This window comes from Battus philenor, unplaced genomic scaffold (genome assembly GCF_028537555.1).
Source record: "Battus philenor isolate CCGP_79_NKW_IND1 unplaced genomic scaffold, ilBatPhil1.0.hap1 SCAF_27, whole genome shotgun sequence".
In the NCBI taxonomy this organism is placed as follows: domain Eukaryota; kingdom Metazoa; phylum Arthropoda; class Insecta; order Lepidoptera; family Papilionidae; genus Battus; species Battus philenor.
Genome location: NW_027181690.1, coordinates 4,599,685 through 4,619,772, shown reverse-complemented (window position 1 = coordinate 4,619,772; position 20,088 = coordinate 4,599,685). Strand labels below are relative to the sequence as shown.

The 20,088-nt window shown below is 33.3% G+C and overlaps 1 protein-coding gene across 1 annotated transcript in view; it reads right to left on the bottom strand.

The window, feature by feature from the left end:
* LOC137925625 (anillin-like) overlaps positions 1 to 20,088 on the bottom strand; it is a 71,939-nt gene that overhangs the window by 49,796 nt on the left and 2,055 nt on the right. Inside the window, exons 3-6 of the mRNA XM_068769097.1 lie at positions 19,385 to 19,507; positions 18,210 to 18,391; positions 16,152 to 16,286; positions 14,427 to 14,510 (exon numbers count right to left, since the gene is read on the bottom strand). Of these exons, the coding sequence (XP_068625198.1) occupies positions 14,427 to 14,510; positions 16,152 to 16,286; positions 18,210 to 18,391; positions 19,385 to 19,507 (524 nt within the window). The remainder of the gene's footprint in view (positions 1 to 14,426; positions 14,511 to 16,151; positions 16,287 to 18,209; positions 18,392 to 19,384; positions 19,508 to 20,088) is intronic.

Here is a 20,088-nt window from a genome sequence, read left to right as displayed (position 1 = left end):
GCCGATTTTGAAAACCTTCTGTATACGTTATGAATAAATATTTTGCATATAATTACAATAAAAATTCCATCACAACATCTAAGGTAATATTTGTAAATTAAATGATATTCAATCAGAATTAATCAGTAGTTTAAATTTTTACGAACGCATGTACTGCTATAGCTAATTATGGTATTTAGATATTAAGAACTAAACACTAAGTTCTTTTTAAACTTTCGCCTACTACTAGTTCTGACAGACTTTGTACCGTCAGAAGAAATTCTGGAACTTGTCAAGTTTTTGAGCATTATTTTTTTTTCCTGACGAATCTTTTAAATTGTTAGAGATAGACAACTCGACTCCGTAATGGCGTGACCGAGGGAAATAGGGCTTCGTCATATATTTAGATACGATGTTAGCACTACGCAATCTATTTTGTCGGATCCTAAGTCGGAAGCCGCCTAACCATTTTGCAGATTAGCGTCTTGTCTCCATAATGATTTTTAAAAGTTGTAATGACGAATATAGTCCCAAAGGGTTTGACGTATCCAAACTTAATTAAAAAAAAATTAAAAAAATATACGAATTTAATGTTAATATGACGTATTAAAGCAGATTATCTCTTTAAGACTTCGATGACATTATGAAAACGTAGGATAGAACTTGGCAAGTTATAAGTAAGGACGTGTTGTCCCTAGTAATGGATTATTGAAATAATTGTTGCCACTTAAATTTCGGAGCCCTACGAAATTAAGATAGACATTCCCCAGTGCTGATGGTCATTGACACTGAGACAATAGGCATGTCTGGTGTTTCGCTCGGTAAACGCCGGGGTTCCCTAAATTGTTTCATAGCTATTATATTGTAGGTAGGAAGCAAATTCTACCGATGAAGTTAGTTGGGATAAGCAAATCGATATATATGTGCTAACTTTGTATATATGTGTGAATGTAGCAGTGAAAACAATTGATTTAAACCAAGAACTTTAATTAAACAGAAACACTCATTCGTCGTACATCGCAAATCTAAGAGTGCCCTGTCAATGTCAATCCTTACATACTTCTATCTTAATGTTGCCCGATAACTATTTTTCTCCCACATATAAACATAATATTATTAAATTTTTATTTATTTTCTTATGAAAAAACTTCGATAAAAGGTTGGCACTAGGTATGAAGATATTTCTCTATACCTGTCACTAGGCTCTATAAAGTTAATAACTCTTCTGTGGGCAACTATGTAAAATTTTACGATACCCTTCCCTGTAATATTTATTCTTTCTTATACTTTAAATATCATATATATAAAAAGTTTACCGAACAAAATATTGTAAAAAAAATCTTACAGTGTGAAGCATTTTTAAAATGATAATAAAACTTTATAATTGATAGCTCTAAAATTGCGTATCTCATTAGACCAGAGTGCAACCCTCGCAGCTTTAAATAGAGGGTTGTCAATTTAAAAGAACTGTTTGACTAAAATTTCTATCAAATCGGGCCTGTTTTGGTATTCCAACCATATCATACAGAAGTGATCTTAAATACTTATTTTTATAACATGGTTTAGGCTAAGGTGGCTGACGAACTGAACATGATTAGTAATAAAGTTTACAAGTTTAATGACATCAATTTCATGTTGTAATGAAAGGAGAGAGATCTATGCTGTGAAAAGTTAGAAAAAAAGTTATATTGCTGTTTTGTTAGTTTAGTTATTTTGGCCTATGTACAATAATGGATCTACGGCTGGAATAATGATCATCACTAAAATGTTCGACAGGGGAAATGCGATAATTACTATACAAAATTTAAATATTTTTATATTATCTTAAATTAGTGTATTGTGATTTGGTTAGTGTCTTGTCTTCACAGGTAGACGCGGCCTGGGTAAACCCTTCACTAGGTGGCCAAACGACATAGTAAAGGTCGCAGGAAATCGCCGGATGCGGGGAGTCCAAAACCAGTCATCACCGTGATCTTTGAGGGAGGTCTATCCCTTGCAGTGGGCCTCTGTCTGCTGATATGATGAAGATGATGAATGTCGTGAATTATTATGCTAATTCTAAATAGTGTAGACGTTTTGAAATACAATCATAACTAAAAATCTCTGCGGTGTCATTGGTTGGACTAAGTTTGTTTTCTTATGTTGTCTATTTCTGACCATTAGTTCGTCCCAGTTTACGTATATTTAAAACTTCTATTAAAATAGTCTATATTTTGAAGATATGCTTTAATATCAGAGGGTTCATTATTGAATTAATTAATGATTTTATTTTTGTTTATGTATGTATATTGTATGTGAATATATATGTTTATATGATTATATGATCTTAATCTACTTTTATTCCTTATTTGTTATTGTATATAATTAAAAATTGTGAATGTACTTTACACGTTAAATAAGCTGGTGCATTAAAATAATTGTTATAATGCTCATTTGCACCATTTTAATAAAAAAAATTAAAAAAATGTACAGGCATTTTGGAACTAAGCCACAATTTCAGGACTGGATTACTTCATAAAATATAGTAGTGTACGGAACACACAAACGCAGTGAACAGAGGATTGCATCCTATTGCATCATCATTACCACAGAATCACGACATCTTATAACCGAGTCGATTTGAGTAGACATCTCCACAAATAGACGTTGACAGTAATTGCGCGTATTCTAAATGTGGTCGCGTTTGAGTTTGTTGAACCAAGTTTTTGCGCGCTACAGTACCGGTGCGCTCTGGTCTCAGGTATTTTTTTGTTACTAGACGAAGGAGTGGGGTGTAACACAGATCTCATCTTAATAAAAATGTAAGAATTTATGTGTTTAAACTTTTAGTTATCATTTCTTGTTCGATGTTCGAATCCTGCGCAGTTGCGTTCCCGAAACATACGTGATATCCATAATATAAGTTGAAGTGTAAATTTCGCTGATATAAAATAATAATGGCTTTTATGGTTTTTATATCCACAAGCTGCTGCCAAAGAACTGATTTTTCAAACCTTAACTGATTTTGCTGGTGTTTATGAAAATATCGTGAATGTTGCACTATTCTTAAATAAGCAGTGGCATCACAGATTTTAATTATAACACTTTTTCAATTTTGTACAATTTTAAGGCATCTGGCTTCTGGTGTACAATAATAAATATATTTTAACCAAGAAGGATTGTAATATGCGTTTTAGAAACGCACAATACATCAGAAAACTAACCAGAAAATTGGTTTTAACTAACTTTTTCTTTCCAACATTTAGCAAAGATTTTACAAAACCGCTACATGTAAACACACCTTTATATTTACGTCACTGAATTCTTCTGACAAAATATTTCGTAACGAAAAATACAAATGGCGAGCGAGCCCGATTTCCGCTTTGCATCATCGGACTTGCTTCCTTGTTTGAGAAATAGGGCGCCGCCGCGTGCGGCATCCACGGCTGTTTATTGTCTGCGGTATTATCAAAACATTTACTGCGTGCTGTAACCTTTGACTATTGATTTATTTGGTAATTAACGGAATAGACATATACAAGAGATCTGTAAATGTTTCTGAACAAAGCTTAGAAAGGTCTTTCGTCATTATCATCATCAGCCGCTAGACGCCCAAAAGGCACAGACCTACTCCGAAGATCGCCACGATGATCGGTCATGCGCTGCTGCATTCAGCGATTTCCCGCGGTCTTAACTATGTCATCGGTTGGCAACCTATTGGGGGACTCACGCCGTGTCTACCGGCACGTGGTCGTCACTCTCGAGTATTAATAACATTGCATATATAGTATTAATAACATAAATATATAACTATACATAAGCTTGGTTTCTATGTAATGATAACCAACTAGCAAACCGATCTCACTGCATTATACGAGTATATAAATAAATTTTCATTAACGATTTAAAAGTAATCAAAGGTATGAGATAGAATGCTAAAAGAAGTTTCTTTTTTGAAGAGAATACAAAAACAAGTCGTTCACCTCGTAAAATATATGGTATCGAAATTTCCAAACCAATACGGTCAAGATAAAAAGGTAAACTTTGGGGCATTGGATAAAAAGTTTCTGTGAAATTTTAATGAATGGTCATTATACATATTTTTAATGCTCGTTTTTTCGTCAGGGAAGGTCACTGTTGCCTTTTTAGCAATTACAGGTTCCGCGTGTTTAAGGAGGCAGGTGGATGCAAATGGCACTTTGCCTAAACATTGTCTTAAGTAGCTAAGCTCGAAGGCTCCCTCGGAAGCCTTGGCCTGGACTGTCTCACATAGTGTTTATTCGAATAGGAACCACAACAAGTTCTCATAAGGTCTAGGTGGTGAGATTTTATATCTATAGAGCTAACCTTATTCTAACTCTACTATCCGCCGAGTATGGTAAGAGGCTACACTTGCAGAACGATAATGACTGTCATGTACCTATGGGAAAAAATATCATCTGAGGTTGAGAGTCCAGTTCAGCTCGCTTGGGGCCTAGCTTCGTAAGGTCGCTTGGGCTGTCACGCCTTTACCTTTTCGACTCAAGCATAGCCGAATCATGATTTGGTCGGTTGCTATTGACTGATCATTATTATGTAAAGCTGGCACTTAGAGAAGGTCTACTCTACTGCCGCAACTTATAACTGTCATACATATAACAACGGCGAAGTATTGTTGCTCATATTGGCTAGCCGATCTCTTGCAAAAGAAACATCAAGTATCTATTGTAAAACTTGAAATTAAATTCAATTACGTTGATACTTATTAAATCCGTAAGGAGTTTAAGATATAAAATTTAGATAGTATTCGTTACTTTGGTTAATAACCATAGCCGGAGTTGGACGTGACATTTGAATGCGTATAGTATTAAAGAAGCAATAGAATGGGTGCATTGCGAAGTTATCTACGCAACAAAGGTTCGATCTATCGGAGACACGCGGCCGTAAAGCCCACGTACGACACATTGGAGCCGTCCGGTTATCAGTGTCACCATAATCAATCAACTGTGTTACTCAATGATGTTTATTACCCGAGTTGCTTGACTGTTACAGTTCTTTATTTAAAAAAACGAATTCAAATTTAAGAATTCTTTATTCAACTTACGAATTTACAACTCTTAATGACGACTCGTCAAATAAACTTAGAAGAGGGCTATGTTTCATTTTCACACTTTCGTATTTCTTAAATAATACAGCATGAAGGCGAACACATCATTTTGCTATTTACTATGAAGTCATTTTCGGTGTAGTAACAACCCATCCACATACACATCCTTTAATATTTTTATAAACCTTGCAATGGAAGCTTTTGGAACATTATCTGAGATCCTATTGTAAAAGTCAAGTCTTAGAAACTGTATGGATTGCTATAACTTTCATAATAACCCCTATTAATCTCTACGTGACTACTAATTATAGGCTTTCATTAAAATCTTTCCATGGCACTTTTAATAGCGAACTAAAATATAAAATATTTCGTGATGAGGACCGGTTATTTTTAATTTTATTTACATGTTATGATGCATAAAATAGATACATTAAATTTATGATTGTATTGTTGTTTTATTTTCAAACAATGTAATATTTATTACCATATGAAATTAGAACTAACTATAATGGTGTAATTATAGTTCTTGAATTAATTTTATTTTTATTTTAATAGGTGAAATTGTAAAAATTACAACAATTTTTTTTAGCAGTAGACATGCCCATAGACTTAGACCTGTCGCTTGATTGAAAAGAGTGGTGACTAGGAGTAGAGAGACATTTCAGCTAAACTTTACATCATTCAGTTCAAATGAAAAGTAATAATGTCGACGACGTACTATAATGTCTTGTTGGTAGTTTCTTTCTTGTTTTAGCACAACTGACAAGTGTCCATTACGCGTGAAGAATATTAAAATATACTACTGCTCAATGATTAAAGTTTTGAATTTTGAATTTGTTGTTAAGCTTTGCATCGTTAAAACCTAAGTTACGGTTATTGCAAAATAACCGTAATTTTTGCACGCATTTAAATAACGAAAAAGTTAAGTTAAGTTAATACAATAAAAACAAATAAAAAAATGGTTAAGCTTTTTATTACGAATATTACAAACCGATCGTAAACTACGGTAAATTTGACAAACAAAAGCCTGTAGAAAAGTTAATCGTGGAGCGGTCTCCGCAGACCCGGAAACAAAGGGTATGCGAAGGCACAAGGCATTGTACCTGAGCGAGCGAAGTCGTTCCGTCTTCGATTTAACGACATAGCTTTGGGTCACGAATTCACGAAAACCACTCCGGACCACATTGTCCCGGCCACCCACAACAAACGACAGCTAAACGGGGATCAACTTACAGGGCAAAAGTTCCGAACGGATCGTAAACCGCTTTGAAGAACTGCGACGAAGCGATTTTTATGTTTTCCGAGAAAACGTCAGCCCTCGATTTATAACATATATGTATTGCAAAATCAATAGAACGACTAGTTTTAGTTGCAAAAAAGATAAGGAAAAGGAGCTTATGAAAAATAAATATTATTTATGCTGCGTCATTATTTTAAACACATCAAAGTGTATAGCAGTGTATTTTTTTCTTTTCAAAGGAAGTATCTTACTGGGAAGTCTCAAAACACTTAAGTCTTATGTTTGTACTTCAGATCTACCTCAAGATAATATATTCTACATTGATACAAAACTGATATTAGACATCAACATAATTTCTTTAAGACTGCTTACGAGTCTTCTAGTTTTGTAAAACATTATTTCTACGGAATATATTAATGTGTATTGCTGTACAGTCTGGGCTCTAATTTAAATTTTCTAGGACATTACAAAATTAATCTAGTACGAAATACGAAACAAAATAAAGAAATAAATTTAAATTCCCAATGTACAAAATTCGAAGAGCCAAGATTAAATGATAATAACTTACTTAGAAAAACAACAAGTGAATAAGAGATACGCGAGGTAACATACATGTAATATAAATTGACATTTGTAGGACGCGTGGTATTTTTAAATTTAACAAATGGCAGTGTATTGTTTAAAGCAGGGATGAGCAACACGCGGCCCACGGGCCCTTTAAACATGCTTACGCAACCTGTCAAATATTTCAAAAATTTAATTTATTTTATAGACTTTCTCTCATCAATACATTGTGATAAAACTAATTAAAATAAAATGGTAGTACATACAAAACTGAAACAGTTAATAAAAATTTCACAATAAGAAATGAAATTTCATTGAATTATCATAGATCAAGACTGAGGGATGCACGATTAGAAAGCTGCATAAGTGTAACCACCCCTTCAAATCCTACTTACATTAACCAGCTTGTATCCAAAAAACAGTACCTAACTTTTCATATTTTTCTTAATTCTAATGTTAATTATAAATAGTTTTGTAAATAACGTGCGTTTCTTTATGCGCGACCCGCCAATTTTTTTTTAAATTGACCCGTTGTTCAAAAAGGTTGCACACGCCTGGTTAAAAAAAGAGATGTCGGTGTCGCTAGGGGCGTTAAGAATAGCAGGCCTGTACCTGAATGCACTCGATTGCGAGTCCAACTCTACGAACCAGAGTACATTTGCGTAAGATTAACTAACTTGTTAAATTCACTCTTGATTAGCCTACACATTCAAATTTAGTATTATATCTTTACTTTTCCTTAAAACCTTCCAACATTTATTCTCTTTGTCAACAATAACAACTTTTACATGTGATGGAACTGGAACAAAAAACATTGTAATGAATAAATTGTTCCAAATTCTATCTGACAACAGGACGACAGATCACAATAAGACCACGATCCCACTCCATTGTTACGGCTACACAAAACGTCGCGGAAATAAATGAGGTTTAAAATGACCCACATAATGGTCTAAAATAAAACGTGTCCAACTTTAATGTGTCGTGGTTGAGATTTTTATATTTTCGTCTGATGATTGTGGTCTTGCATACAAGGAACTCATTGGCAATTGTAAGCACCTTTGGTTCTCGTTGGCTAATTCATTCGTTTTATGAAAGGTTCTACTCTCAAAGAGGATGGCCATGCACAGGATTTCTTTACGAGGTCAAAACAGGAATGCAGAGATCCGTAGACGAATGAAAGGAACCAAGCTAACAGAGCGGATTAGCAAGTAGCAGCGGCCGCTGGAGCCTTAAAGTTCTAGAATAAATATCAGAGGAAATCCAAGTGCAGAAAAGTCACCAATAAATTAGACAGACGATCTTGTTAAGGCCGCCTCCAATCGGTCTTATTGAATATGTGGGAGGTCTTCCTTTAGGAATTGCCGCCCTACGTCCGAAATGACGTTGAAATGACGTTACGACAGCATTACCATCAAATTTAAAATGATGGTCTATTCGGGAATAAATACTAAGTAAGCGATAAAGCAAAATTAAATATTATTTTCTTATTGCACGAGGAAAGGTATACTCTAGTATAATCATCATTTACAGTAATTTATAAACAAAATACAAAAAGCCCGTTAACACGGTGTGTGGCCCCTACTCCCTACTAGGCAGCGATTTTTTGAGAACTATGCCTTGTCCTGTACATCTATCAGCTGAAATCATATGTTCTTAAACGCGTGCTTTTGATATAGAAACGCTTCGCAGATTCTGAGGTGATTAATTCTGTGACGGCTCACACTTGATTGTCGACAATATGCAAGAAAGTATTATTCCTCGAAACGCCTATACTTAGCCGAGTTTAGTTACGCAACGGCGACGTTAAGCCTGATTAAACAGATTAACCTTATATTTAACTGCGTACCTTCACTTTGTTATACGTGAAGGGCGAACCTTTGTATGTCGTGCCTGTAGTACATATCAACGCGTATTGAATTTAAAGTACCCAATTAAATTTTAACAAATGTTATGTATCGAATTATTACAGTACATCATTATATAAATTTTTTCGGCCATCCTTACTGCTAAATATCAGTGTCAATTTTTATGTTCTACGTACCACTAGAACGCAGGTTAAAATATTTACTAACCTATTAGTATATTTGCCGCACAGAGTTAGTGCCTGAAAATAGACAACAAGGTAAGGATGCGTTTACATAAAGACAAAACATATTACATTTAAATTGACTGTTGCCGTTGACTTATTTCTGTAACCTACAATCATGACGTTCTAGTAAAATGTTGTAGGTCATAGGGTTAAAAAATATTGTCATAGACATTACAAGGAAAATGTGTTGGAAAATTTTATTATTTTAAGTTTATTAAGAAACACACAATAGTAAAAATTCGGATTATTCAAATATAAATATTTATGTTTTGTTAATTGCACTTTTTTTTTGGGAAGTAGTCATGTATAAACGCATCTTTATCCCTTAATAGCCTAGTTTTAATTTTCATACAAATCTTTTAAACCGAATGTTCACATTACTATTAGTTTTTTTTTTTTATAGTTTGGCTGTAAGAATTTTACTGTTGTATAATATTCTTTCCAACGAAATTAAAAAAAAAATCTATTTTTCCCTTCATCTAGACCCCCAAGCAAACACTGTAATATTAAAAAAAAATCACTTTCTAAAATCAGGCTATTAAAGGTTAAACATCTTTACTACTATCAACGCCCTGTACAATCTTGTCCCTTTCACTCATAAAATTGTAGCAAGAAGCACCACGTTAACTCTATCCGGTGAATGTAGAGTTTGAAAATGTGCTCAAAAATTTATTGGTTTCTTTGTAAGTTGGTTAATAATATAAGCTATATGTCAGAGCCAAAAATCTTTTGATACTTTTATAATCACGATTATATAAAAAGCCAACGAACTCTACATGTCCCAGATCCAGTTTCTCTGGTTTTTAAAATTACACGTAACATGTTACAGTTAAGTGGAGTCGAACTAATGAAATACCTAAATAAAAGAGACAGGTTTGGGGGTCTGTAAGTGAATTTCTTGAGGCTTTATATACGCATGGGTTCATAGAGTTAATGTAATTATATAAATAACATCATGAAATAATATTTAATAAAAACTTTCTTAAGCTCTGTCTAAACTTAAAAAAATACGACTAATAAAAAAATAAATTAGACGGGAGTCATCTTTAGCGGAGGTCCATGCCTTGCAGTGGGCGTTAGTCGGCTGACATGAATGAATGAATGAAATAGCTTTACACTCTGAACTGTACAACTTTTTCAGCTAATGTAACTATGTCGTTGGATCACCTCGTGGAAGGCACTACCCACGGCGCGTCTACCGGCTCTTGGCCGCCACTCAAGAACTTTCTGATTTGCAACGCCGACTGTCACTTTTTTTCTTTTATTATATCATTTCAAAACATAGGGTAGCGTGATTTGGTATGAATTGAACTCGTAATTAGATTTAATTAGTACGATTGTTGTCGCATAAAACAACATTAGCTTATTTCTTCGAATTTTCAACCGATGGACGCAAATTACAAGCCGTAAGCCTTCTCCAAATATCGCCACGATGACCGGTTCCAAAGCGTAAATTTCCAGTAAGAAAAGCTAATGTATATTATTTAAATATATCAATTTAAAGGTTGCGGGGCGGAAAGCAATTTAAAAGTATAGTAAACCGTTATATTTTACAGTTACTTTAAAACGTCATTTGCCTTAAGCCAATAAAATTAATAATTTTAGTATTCTTTTTACACTGTTCATATACAAAATAAATCATGTTTCCTCGCATATATTAAATACGTGTGTATTTGCCCATGTGTGGACTTTACATATACACATAAGCTGCCTTTGCGACATTGACTCCGTTTGAAACTAGTTTGCAAGCAGGAGAAAGGACTAACCGAAATCCGGTTTGGTGACCTGATAATTATTTCATACTTGAGAAATCACCCGTACGCTTTTACACTTGACACTTCAAAATTTATCCTGGAGATTTTTACTTTAGAATTGTTAGTAAAGATACTTTTGTGCCGCAAAGTGATAGGTTTAACACGCACTAGCGTAAAGGCCTACGGGACACCTAGACAGGTGGAATTTGGCACCGATCAGCAGACCATAGTAGATTACATATTTTATGCTCCCCCCCCCCCCTTTTGTAACCTTTGGGAACTCTTGTTTCCCCTGCCATGTGTGGAGCAAGGACGTAACAACTCGGGTAACAATTTTTTCACTTTACTCTCTTATCTAACTTTCTTCTTTCATCCTTCACAACTTCTTATGTTACTCTCTTCTGTCCTTCACAATCTCTACCTTTCTTCACATTCTAATCATCTCCCGTGCATCACCTACCTTCCTTCATCTTCTTTCCTAGACCACAGTTTGTTTCATTATCACAGTTTTAGGTCAAATTTTCAATTTTATTGTTTGTTATAACTCTTATTTCTAATTTTATTTTTATACAATTATAGCTATTTTATTTTATTATCCTTTCTTATTTACTAAACCTGTATTGCTTTAATCATGAAATATTTATATATATAACTTGCCAATCCGTTTGGCTAGATCGGTCACTTTTGTTAGCCAATGACATGCCTGAATCAATATCGAAGAGAAATTTAATTCACAGCCAGAGGGCTATGGCCTGTTAGCTATTGTGAGCCTGCCAATGAGACCTAAAGTGAGAGACCGCGTTTCACTATCGTAAGTCACCACTGGCATCAGACGTTCGGAGACCTATATCTTTAGACAAGGCAAACATTAAAAATACGTTTTTGTTAATATATATATTCCCTTAAGATAAAAAAAAGGAAAATTAAAAAGCTTTTTCTAGTTTCTCAGATATAGAGAGTTCTTTTGAGATAAAAGTGGCAGTATAATAATAGCGCCAGGTGGAATAGTCAACGTATCGCAGGATGCGGGCAGCGCATGACCCGTCATTATGGCAATCTTTAGTAGAGGTCTATGCCTTAAAATGAGCGCCTATTTTTGGTGAATATGATGATGATTTCATTAGTCAGCCTTCATCATAATTGCTTTTAAGCAAATACTACCAAATAACCAACTAAATCTGGTTAACCCATATTACTAATTGTACAACCCCAAATAATTAAAATGTATGAATGGTTCTAAATATATTTTCGTACCTGCTGATTTTTTTAATAACATTTATAACGTAAAACCGACTTGATGTATGTGACCTGGCATCTATGGGCTGACACCACGATAACAAAAATATACACCTATCTGGATTTTTATTTATTATAGTTTAAGAGGTATAATAACATATTTAATCGTTATACAAACATAATAAGGAATAAATCAATATAAACAACATTGTCTATGGATCGATTATGCTAATCACAAGTAATGGTTCAGTAGTAATGGCAACGTATTCCAGGCACGATGCGTCAACTTGTCGACGCGTGCCTCAACGCATGATTAACGAACAAAGCCGGGTATGGAGACGCATTTAAATTTTTTATTTTTCATTGCAGATTTTCATCTATGTAAATTGTTTCAATATAACTAAATTGCTTTATTAGCATATCAGCCAATAGACGAACAATGCTGGGCATAGGCCTCCTAAAAATCCCTACAATGACCTGTCTAGAACTACCCGCGTCCGGCGACTTCACGCGACCTTAGCTGTCAGTACAACTAAAGAGAACCCTACGCACAACACGTTTACCATCTCGTGGTCGCCACTCCGTATCTTGACGACATTCACGACATTACTGATTTCAATTATCTTTTTTATAGCTTCCTTATACTTTTAAGTGTGTTCCTTATATATACTATTTTCGTTTAAGTTACAATTTCTAATATAGCTTGTATTAGCAATTGCGATAAATAAATCGGAAGGGCAGTAGTTGAGTTAATTGTGGACGCCAATTGAGGTCTTTTCCGGTGTTGTAAAAGCATAGATTTTATTTAAAAGATTCCTAATAGTTCCCTATGATTTCACGCTTTTAAAAGTTCACGCGTTCCAAATTGATATTGAACCCGCGAGGGTTTGAAGGGGCAGAACGAAACGAGATACATCAATCTTAAAAATTTTAACAAGTGTTCTTATTTAAAAAATCCATAACATATTTGATATTAAAGTGTTTCCCGTTATAAATAAGCGAGCACATTAACTTTAGATAAATAACCTACGATTTTTTCTGATTATATTCTTAAAGGCCTATATACCTTACCTTACCCTATATACCTTTTAATATTTTTTAATTTTTATTTCTCATCGCACTACATTCAAAATAACCGCATAAAATTTAAAACACAATAGAGCGATAGACATTAATGTCGTTAGCTGACCTACTGTCTTTTAACAGTCTGTGACATATCAATGGCGACACGCAAATAATTTCGCGCGTACTTTGACAAATACGGAAGGAGTTCCGTTCACGATTTGTAGTACGATCGTAATTTGCATAGATTTATACAAGTAGTGCATAAACATTGACAGGTTTACGTACAAATGATTTAGAATTATATTATAATAGCAATGAATATTGTGCGATTTAATGTTAACTTTGACGGGAACATAGTGTAAAATAGTAATCTATTACTAACACAGACCTTAAGTAAAAATTATACCTGATTTACTAAAATTCTATTGAAACCTAACATTTATAATTACATTTTATAAATAGATTAATTTTCATTTATTTAAAATTCGTCAACACTAATTTATTTTTTTTATTTTAGTTAGTTATTACCCACTTAAAATAAAAACAACTTATTTAAATAAATCGAAAATAATTGCGAGGAAAATATCGAATAAAGGCGCTTGATCACTTGTCTTTCGTATAAGGTATATTTTAAAGATATAAGTAACATATTTCACAGTTTAAACGTTTTATATTATTACTGTATTTTAATACAATTAGACGCGTTATAATTAAGGTATATATTCAATTGATATTTTTTCTTATGTGAATGCTATCCACAACAAGAACAACGGGTTCCAATCTAACTTAATAAAGAATGTATCCAACCTATTTCTTACAGAGGCTTTTAATTAAAATGAAAAATCAGATGTATTAACTTGATGGGATATAACTGAACCCCTTGATTTGTCAGACCTCTCCGCTTAAAAAACGCGTTGAATATTTTCGTTACACAATCAAACAAAATATTAATCTTATGCAATTCTGAAAGAAAAACCGACGTTTATGTTATTGTTTCAATAGATGCAACTTCGCCATGATAAAAATCCGGGCCGCGTGGTCGAGATAGTTAAAACAAAAAATAAATTACTTGCCCACCACCATCATACCAATCATAGGAAAACGATAGAGTTAGTTAAAAACAGAGGGTGCATTAAAATTTATTCACCTTAAAAAGAAACAGAATTAAATAATAAAAAGCAACATAAAGAAAATAAGTATTAATTAAAAAAAATGGACATTACTTACCTTATTCAATGAACTAGTTCAAATTTAAAATCATCAACAAATATTTAACTCATCCAAATCTTCCATGAACCACTTATTTTTAACAAAAAAAATACACATTGATTTACAAGCGAAAGGTCTCGTTGCAATAAAATAAAATATTAATAATTAAAATTCCTGCAAAATGAAATGTATTATTATCAATCTTACATGTCTAAGACTTACCAGTTCGGCAACAATTTGTTTCTCTAGCCGCTGACACTCGTTCGTCGGCTTCGTGAACGTGTGGGGGTTGAAAGGCTTTGTAGTCTAAAAATAAAATAAAACCAATCCTTAATTCCAATATGTAAACCTTAAAAAATACATACATATCAACTACATGACGCTAAATAGACTCTGATAGATCTCTGAAGAACAAACCCAAGAGATATTACACAAAATATAATAAATACATATAAGTAAAAAATATAATATAATATTATAAATATATAAAAAATATAATATTAGTAATAAAAATTCTACTTATAATGTAACTATGTGACCCCAAGGTATTTTAATATATAAATTTATCTTAGTTTTAATAATAATAGTTGATTAGAATGTCTATTTTCGCCAAAAAAGTAAGTTTAGTTTGTCGATTTTGTAAATGCATTTCTTTAAATAATATATGTAGAAAAATAAATAAATAAAATAAAAGAGATTCCCACAAACGTACTGCCTACACTGATGGGACTGTTAGTCTCAGAAAAATATTTGGAAGGAATATTCTCTTCCACAAGTACAAGTCAGCTGAGAACAGATGTTACGAAATTCTACCCGCAAGAGGTTGATGAGGATGTTCATAAGTTCGCGAAACGGACAGGGTACAGCTAGTCATAAATAATTTTAATTAACCTGTATTTGTATATATAATATAGTAGTTTCCTAAAAGATTTGATATGTATTTACAAATTTACTGACATAAAAAAGTAAATAATTTTAAGCATATTGTGATGTTCTTTCTATTATGGTTAAACATCTCATATTAGCATAAGTGAATCTCCTGTAAGCGGCGGACAAAAATTTATACTGCAATGGCTCGATTTTATAAGATAATAGCATTTTTCTCTTACCATGCTTAAAATTATTATTATATCCATAATTACCCATTCTTAAAAATTCGTGAATTATTTTTGGTACTACCCACTATCTGCCCTAATACCGAATTTTAGTTTCTAGACTACATAATTTTATTCACAAAAAATATTAGTTTCATTTGAGACATATATTTATGTTTTAAAAGGGAAAGGCTCTCATCTTTAGATGAGGTCAGAGATCATATTATGTGGTTAAATAATTTTAGTAATAAAAAACCACACTAATCATTTGCTAAACAAGCTCACAGACAGCTAGAGATCAGATATTTTGGAGGAAAATTCAAAATTAAAGTTTATATATTTGCTTACTATAGAACTACAGCTTGAAAAAGAGACTCTGGTCAAAAAAATATTCAGAGAATAGCCACTTTTATTAATTTATTTATAAGTATTTAATTTAGAACCCCTACTAGGTGGTCTTAAAACTTAGTTAAGGTTGCAGAAAGTCACTGCATGCAGGATGCAGGCAGTGCAAAACCTGTCATTGTGGCAATAGTTCGGGAGGTCTATGCCTTGTAATGAGTTTCAATTGGCTAATGTTATGATGAAGATTTCACTAAAGTCCACCTTCATAACTTCTTTTAAATTTAAATACTTCTAAATAATCAAAATCTGGCTATCCTATAACACTAATTGTACAATCCTAAATTAAAATATATTAACGGTAAAAGTGACATGATATTTGTAATAATAGGTGATATAATGTTTTTGTTAAACTAAATGAAATATTTTCAAAATCAATACATGTCATAAATTAATTAAATTAATATACAAACGCTTATGGTTATATACTCATAAATCACAAAATACTAACCTTAGTAGTACTTGCTGTCTGTAACACTTTATTTATGTCTTTCAAGGAGTGTATAGAGACATCAAGTGTAGAAGACTCAAGTTTATCATCTTTAAGCTTTCTCGGCTGAGGTTGATTCTTCTTAGTTTCTGCATTCTGAAATTATATCATAAAATTATTTTACAAGTAAGCTTTTTATGATAATTAAATAACTTAAGTGGAACACATTCGAACTTATTAGTTGCCTAGGTAAAGGACTTTCAGTCTTTTTTGTAACACTATTTTGAGTTCCATATGATGATAATTTCTTTTATTGAAAGTAGATATTGTCAAATTCTTAACAACTTGAATTATAATGCAGTTATGCATAAAAGCTTTAAATTGTTGAAATATGTAAAAAAAGCCATGCATGCACATTTGGTGAATTTTAGGTCATTGTTAACACTATATGGGTAAAAGTTTGAAATGTTTTTTTCAGGAATGTTTTAAGGACAGCACAAGACCTTTATCAATTACAAAGGCCCTATTTCCATGGACAGATGTCATATATCTTCCAAATATTTGATATTATCATATGTCATGCCATGCCATCCTTAACAATGGTTGCTGTATGTATACGAGGGCCAAACTGAAAGTTTTTAGAACTGGCAACTTAAAAGCATTATATTAAAAAAATAAGTTTAAATTTTGAAAATAGAACTCTTTACCAATAATATTGAGTATACATTTCATTCATTTGTCATTTGTTTTACGATTTGGCGGCAAATTGAAAATTGTCTGTGCACGTCAGAATGAATTTAAGCCGGGAAAATTTTCGTGCAATGATTTTTTATGACTTTCGATGTCATATAAGTCAACAAGAAAGTTATGATAGACTTCGATTGGCTTTTCACGATGAAGCTCCATCTCGTGCCACAGTTTACAACTGGTTTAATGAATTCAAACGTGGTCGAACTAATCTCACCGATGATTTGCGTGAGGGACGGCCTTCTACAGCGACGACTGAAGACAATATCAGTGTTGTGCGGCGTATGATAGAGACTGACAAAAGAGTGACCTATCAGCAGATTCGGACAAGTCTAGGCATAGGTATGAGTCAAGTGCACAAAATCCTCCATGAACATTTAGCGGTCAGGAAGCTTTATGCCCGCTGGATACCGCATAATTTGACCGAGGCTCAAAAACTCCGCCGTGTTGATTGGTGCCGAGAAATGATCCAAAAATTTAACGGAGGTGACTCAAATGCTGTGTTCGACATACTAACGGGTGACGAAAGCTGGATTTACTGTTATGATCCGGAAACCAAAAGACAGTCTGCTCAGTGGGTGTTTCCTTCCGAAGAGTTGCCAACTAAAGTGAAGAGAGGTCGAAGTGTTGGAAAAAAGATGGTGGCCTCGTTCTTCGGAAAGACAGGTCATTACGCGACAGTTGTCTTAGAGGATCAGAAAACGGTTAATGCAGAGTGGTACACTAACAACTGTTTGCCACTTGTCTTGGAAAAAGTTCGAGAGAAACGACCTCGCAGCAGGATCCTCCTTTATCACGACAATGCCTCGTCGCACACCGCCAGGCAAACGATCGACTATTTGGCGACCTCAGACGTGGAATTACTGGGTCACCCGCCGTATAGCCCCGACCTCGCACCCTGCGATTTTTATTTATTCCCGAAAATAAAAGAAAAACTTCGAGGATAACATTTTATGGACGTCGAAGAAGCAGTGGCTGCGTTTCAAAACGCCGTCGAAGAGACCCCTAAGGCCGAGTGGGCAAGGTGCTTTTCTCAATGGTTCCATCGAATGCAGCGATGTATTGATGTAAATGGACGCTATTTTGAAAAGTTATAATAAAACTAATAACTTGCTAGAATGCTTAGTTTTTGATTTTCTAAGAACTTTCAGTTTGACCCTCGTATAAGCAGTTGTAATGTAATATAGTTTACATATAGTTTATCTTGGGGATTGAACCTGCAGAACAGCAATCAAAGGTTTCAGTCTATAACCACAAAGCTACTGTCTTGTTTATACCATAAAGATTTTAAAATGACATGTTGACTATTTATTTTATTAAAAAAAAACTTACATGGTGTGAAAGGTCATCTTCCCAGTTGTTGATCTGATCAGCCAGAGCTGCAAGTCTGCCGAATTTCTTCTTTCCTTCATTCACCGGTTTCGTTTCCTTAGCAGGCTGTGAGGCTGTAGGGGGTGTTGCAGAATTAAACTCCAACTCTGTACGATGTATTGGTGATGATAGGTTTGGTGTATCTGAAAACAATGTAAAAACAAAAACACATTATTTTCTGTTCTTTGGTCTGGAATATTAATAATTACATAATATATTGTTGATTAAACATTTGTACTGCTCTTTTAACTTTAGATAAAGATTTGTATGTTGCAGTCACTGTTGTTAAATGATTAGAAACAGGAGTGTCCACTGTGCTGGAGACTAAGCCTGGTGGGTGCTGATTGTTGAATCCAGTTTCATCACTTTGAAATAACATTAAATTTAATTTTAAAAAAATCTATTGTAAAATGTGACATTCATAAGTAAATTAAAATATATGTGGGACTGTAGTAAGGAAACAAAACTGATAATTTTATCACAAACATTTTAAAATGATAAAACAGTTTTTGAATCAAATTGCCTTTGGAACTACATGCATGTATGTGCTGGTAGTTTTATCACATATCAGCATTGAATTTAGGTAGTCACAGCAAAAAAGGATTGCATGTAATGCAGTTAGAAATTACTTAGTTCTAATTATTTTTTTATAAAATCATCCATTGACATCTTTTTCATCTTAATTTATTTATACTAGTGGGACCAAAAAGTACGAGTAATGTCGTTTTTGTCAATATATTTTACAGAAAAACCAATTGATTTTTACCACTCCAGCATTGAAAATTTTTATACTAGACCGCAAAAGGTTGTTGATAACCAAGGCGAATATATTGTTGATTAGACATAAAAACTTGTTAAAAATGTAGTCATGTGAATTTAACTTAAGAAAGCGACATTACTTTCCAGTCCCTCTAATATTTATTCTTGCAATGAAAACTGACATTCATAAACTTTTTTGTTTCAATCTGATTTCTTTGTTTGCGTGACAAAAACAGCAAATAAGTGCATCTAGTAGTTTTAATATCTACACCTAAAGTGATAAATTTTGTTTTTAATATTAGATTTAAGATGTATAAATGTTGCTTGTGGGTAATTACAAAGATAATATAACACTTATGACAATAAAGATCACCTACCTGAATACAGGTTTCCTAATCTATCCAGACGTGATTTGATGTTATGGCGCAGAGCTGGGCGGTCATTTTTACTATCAGTCTTGTCATTTGTTTCCTTCTCCACTATGGCTTTGGAGGTGTCATCTGTAAAACAAATTTAATACAGTTAAATTTATACATGGGTTAATCTATTTGAAATGTAACATTAACACAAGTGAGGTCAAGGATATTTCCAGACCAAGGATGGACTAAAATTCTGCCCCAAAAAGTTTGGTCACATATCTAGAAGGTTTTTGAACTTAACTTATTCTACTATTGTCATTTTTTGTCACCTTTTCTGAGTGGTGCATGACTCATATAATGTCTCTATATTAAAAGCTAAACACATGGTGAACTCCTCTAAGCTATTGACACTTACAACCACAACAACTAAAAAATTTCCACTCAACACATTAATATAAGGGGTAAGGTATATATATTAATTACATGAATTTGGATTAAGTAATCCAAAGGCCTTTTATGACACATCATCAGAGAATTATTTTTTTATTCAGAGTATTATTTTGGTATACAAATTATTGGCTACAATCACTTTTATAATTACCTGTAGTTACTACTGGCATATTTCAAATAAAACAAAAAACTCATATAACACTGAAAGAGGTGTAATAATCACAAGACCACAAATTTAACTGCAAAAGACATTATTATGATAATAATTTAAC